The 3,197-nt window shown below is 41.1% G+C and overlaps 1 protein-coding gene across 7 annotated transcripts in view; it reads left to right on the top strand.

Moving 5' to 3' along the window:
* Window positions 1-2,924, top strand: part of Tmem225b (transmembrane protein 225B) — a 37,715-nt gene extending 34,791 nt beyond the window's left edge. For 6 of the 7 annotated variants that reach the window (XM_019210475.2, XM_010642696.2, XM_010642697.3 and 3 more), the window contains 2 exons: window positions 604-741; window positions 2,636-2,924. In XM_019210475.2, the coding sequence (XP_019066020.1) occupies window positions 604-741; window positions 2,636-2,799 (302 nt within the window). In that variant the 3' untranslated portion in view covers window positions 2,800-2,924. The remainder of the gene's footprint in view (window positions 1-603; window positions 742-2,635) is intronic. The other variant, XM_019210474.2, reaches the window with a different exon arrangement.
* Window positions 2,925-3,197: the final 273 nt, after the last annotated feature.

The following is a 3,197-nucleotide window of genomic DNA, read 5'->3' as shown; positions in this document are numbered from 1 at the left end:
CTCCTTCTTCTTCTTTCTTTTTTTTTCTTTTTTTTTTTTTTTTACACAGGGTCTTGCTATGTAGTTCAACCTGGTCTGGAACTCACTTTGTAGCCCAGGCTGGCTTTGAACTCTCAGTCATCCCCCTGCCTCAGCCTCCTCAGTGCTGGGATTTTAGGCGTGCACCACCAGGCCCAGTGAAATAAACATTTCTAAAGTGAATGAATGCAAGACTGTCTGAGCCCTTTGGAACCTTTTGACATTTTAAAAGAGCCCAGGGCAGTGGAGGAGGTAGAAGACAGGCAGTGGGAAAGCCAGATGGTTTCATCCACAGTGTCACACACAGTGCTCAACCTGAAGTGAGCCAAGGACAGATACAGAGGGTGTCAGGAAAGGGATTTCTGATGATGTGAGATGCATGTCTTTGAGATGGGCTGGCAAGGGAGGAGAGACAGGCAGGTGGGGTGTTGTGGGAGGCTGTTGGCTCAGAAGGGGCAAAGCGTGAAGGCAGAGAAAGAGTCTCCATGGAAGGAGCCATGCCACTGTCTAATTCTGAGAGAGGGAAGATGGAACCAATGCAAGAACCTGGGAGAAGAGCAAGGGTGCCTCTCTGTAACCCTGCAGGGACCTGTGCCTTCCTGGCCTTGTTGCTGCACGCCCTAGAGATCCGGGATCTGAGAACGAAGCCCAGTCCCCCACAGTTCTCTGTGCAGTGGCCTTACTACATCCTGGGCTCTGGCATCCTTCTGTTCCTACTGGCTGGTGAGTGTCCGAAACTGCTGCCTCTGCCTGCAGTTAGAAGCCTCTCTGGGGAGGCCCTTAGAGCAGCGCTGTTTCAAACTGTAGTCACTAGTTACACATGGCTATTTAACTTGAATTAAAATGAAATAAAGTTAAAAATTCGGTTCCTCAGTCATATTAACCACATTTCAGACTTTCAATAGCCACATGTGTCTTGTGGCTACTGTATTGGGTGGTGTAGGTAGAGAAATTTCCATCTGTACAGGAAGAGTTTGTTTGACTCTAGAAATAAACTCTTCCAAATGTCCACACCCTCCCTTACACAGTCCTGTTTTGTATTCCTGCTTTTATCTTTATTTTGAAATCTATGATCCTGCTCACTTTAACCCTTTATCTTCAAGCACGATCACTTATTTAGATTCTTAACCCTAATTTTGTCCTAACTCCTAATCCTTTCTCCCCTTTGTTAACCTGACCCATGATCGTATTGTATCTCAGTTTTTAAATGTATCAAATATAGAAAAAACATTTATGATGTAGCTATAACATTCAAATAGTTATAAATAAGCTGAATACCCATTTCTGACTATATAGTTGAAGAACTAGCTATATTTTATTGAATCTGTGTTTGTAAATTATATCACTGTTAAATGTAACACTGAGGAGAAAAATTGATACCAAGTATAATTCTGAGATGCTATATCAGGTCTGAGTCTAGATTCTGCTGTTTCTTCAGGTTCTTCCTTGTAGTGTCTTTTTCGTGTATATTTATAGTGTATATTTCGTGTGTGTGTGAGTATGTATGTTTGTGTGTATGTGTGTGTGCTCCTATTGTGAGTTCATTTCCATTAGAATTTTATTAATGGAAAATCTTTGAGACCTGGATGTAGAGTGTGTCTTCTGAAAGGATTTGTGGTTGCATTGTGCCTGATGCTTGGGTTCACAACAAGTCGAGGATCACAAAAGTTTTAGGTTTTGTGAATTTCACTGCAGACCTATCTACGAGCTAGCCTACGTTCATGAGTTTTCAGTCAACACAAGTAACTTTGAGGTACCAATTTAGCACAGCAGATTCATTATTAGATTTTTCCATCTTGAACAGGCCATGGGCTTTTTATCCTATTTTTTACACCTCAAATGACCAGCAGAATGGAAACTTCAGGGTGAAGTCAAATGTGAGCTTACTTAACTAGATTCCTGTTTTTACTTTGTTTTTGGCTTCTACTAATATCTTGCTTTTGTGCCAGCTCACTGATGAATTTTTAAAATTGAGTTTATTGGTACATTCTAGGTATACAGTGCAGTTACATTCATTATTGGGATCTTGTACCTTTGCATGACCGGTCTTGGTTCTCATTGTTTCCCCTTGTCCCTGCCTCCCTTCACCCTCACTGATGGATTTAAACTTAAAATCTTAAAGAAACATTTTATTTAGAAGTTTTACTATTTTTAGTGGGAGAGTATCTGGCCTGATGAAAGCAGTAGTTATCTTTTATCTCAATACAGTATCCATTATTTGCTCGATATATCTCTACTTGTTCTTATAAACACTGGTTATCTTTTTCTTTTCTTACTTTTCAGTAAGAGGCCTGGGTTTTCTTGTCTAGGGTCTATCTAAAGCTTGATCATTGACTTATTAATAGCTTAAACAGTTGCTAAGGTACTTTCAGCTCTGTGATAGTCCTCTGATTTTTAAACACAGCTCTTTGCATTCTTTGAGCTTTGAGGAATTGTTTCTCTTTCTAGCTCTGTAATATGCTCTGTTGGAGGGGAGACCCATGGAGGGTAGTTCCAAAACCAGAGGGACTTACACTGAAGAATAGAGTTCCTGAATTCTATGTCACAGAGTCTTGCAACCCTCTGCTTCTCCTTTCTCTTTTCCTCTCACCTGACCCAAGCTTTTGCTGTTCCCTAGGTGCCATCTGCCTCTCTCAAGAAGCAACCTGCTGTATCTGTCAGTTGTTGCCCATTTTCCAGAGTACTGAGGAAACCCAGGGCATCTCACACCTGGAGAGTTTTGGAGAAGGACTGAACTCAGTACAAAAAGAGATGCTGCTGCAGGAAGAAACTGTTATCTAGTCCAGGATGCTGTGTCTGCCCTTCTTCCAGTGTATGAAGACATGCCTGTTGCCCCTGAGTGTCCTGTAAGCCCTCCACTCCCCAACAAGCACAGGTGTTCTGGCTACTTATGTTTGAAATGTGTTAAAAGTTCTTTCAACTCTTCTGAGCTTCCTGTGTGGTTCTTTTTCTTTTCTTTTCTTTTCTTTTTTGGCAGGTGTTTCCAGCTACTCTGTTGGTTCATACCTCAAAAACTGAGCATAGAGACTAAGAGGGGAGGAAAGAATATTACAAGATGATCAAATGAAGTGAAATGTTTGCAAAAGAAAAATGGTATAGAATGTAATCCCAACACAAGGTGTTTGAGCTTATGTCATTAAAATGAAAATGTGATTTTCCCAGATGAGAAGTGTGACTTG

This window comes from Fukomys damarensis, unplaced genomic scaffold (genome assembly GCF_012274545.1).
Source record: "Fukomys damarensis isolate Sample0158 unplaced genomic scaffold, DMR_v1.0_HiC HiC_scaffold_17, whole genome shotgun sequence".
Classification (NCBI taxonomy): Eukaryota; Metazoa; Chordata; class Mammalia; order Rodentia; family Bathyergidae; genus Fukomys; species Fukomys damarensis.
The sequence above is the reverse complement of the archived record's forward strand: the minus strand, read 5'-3'. Positions and strand labels throughout refer to the sequence as shown.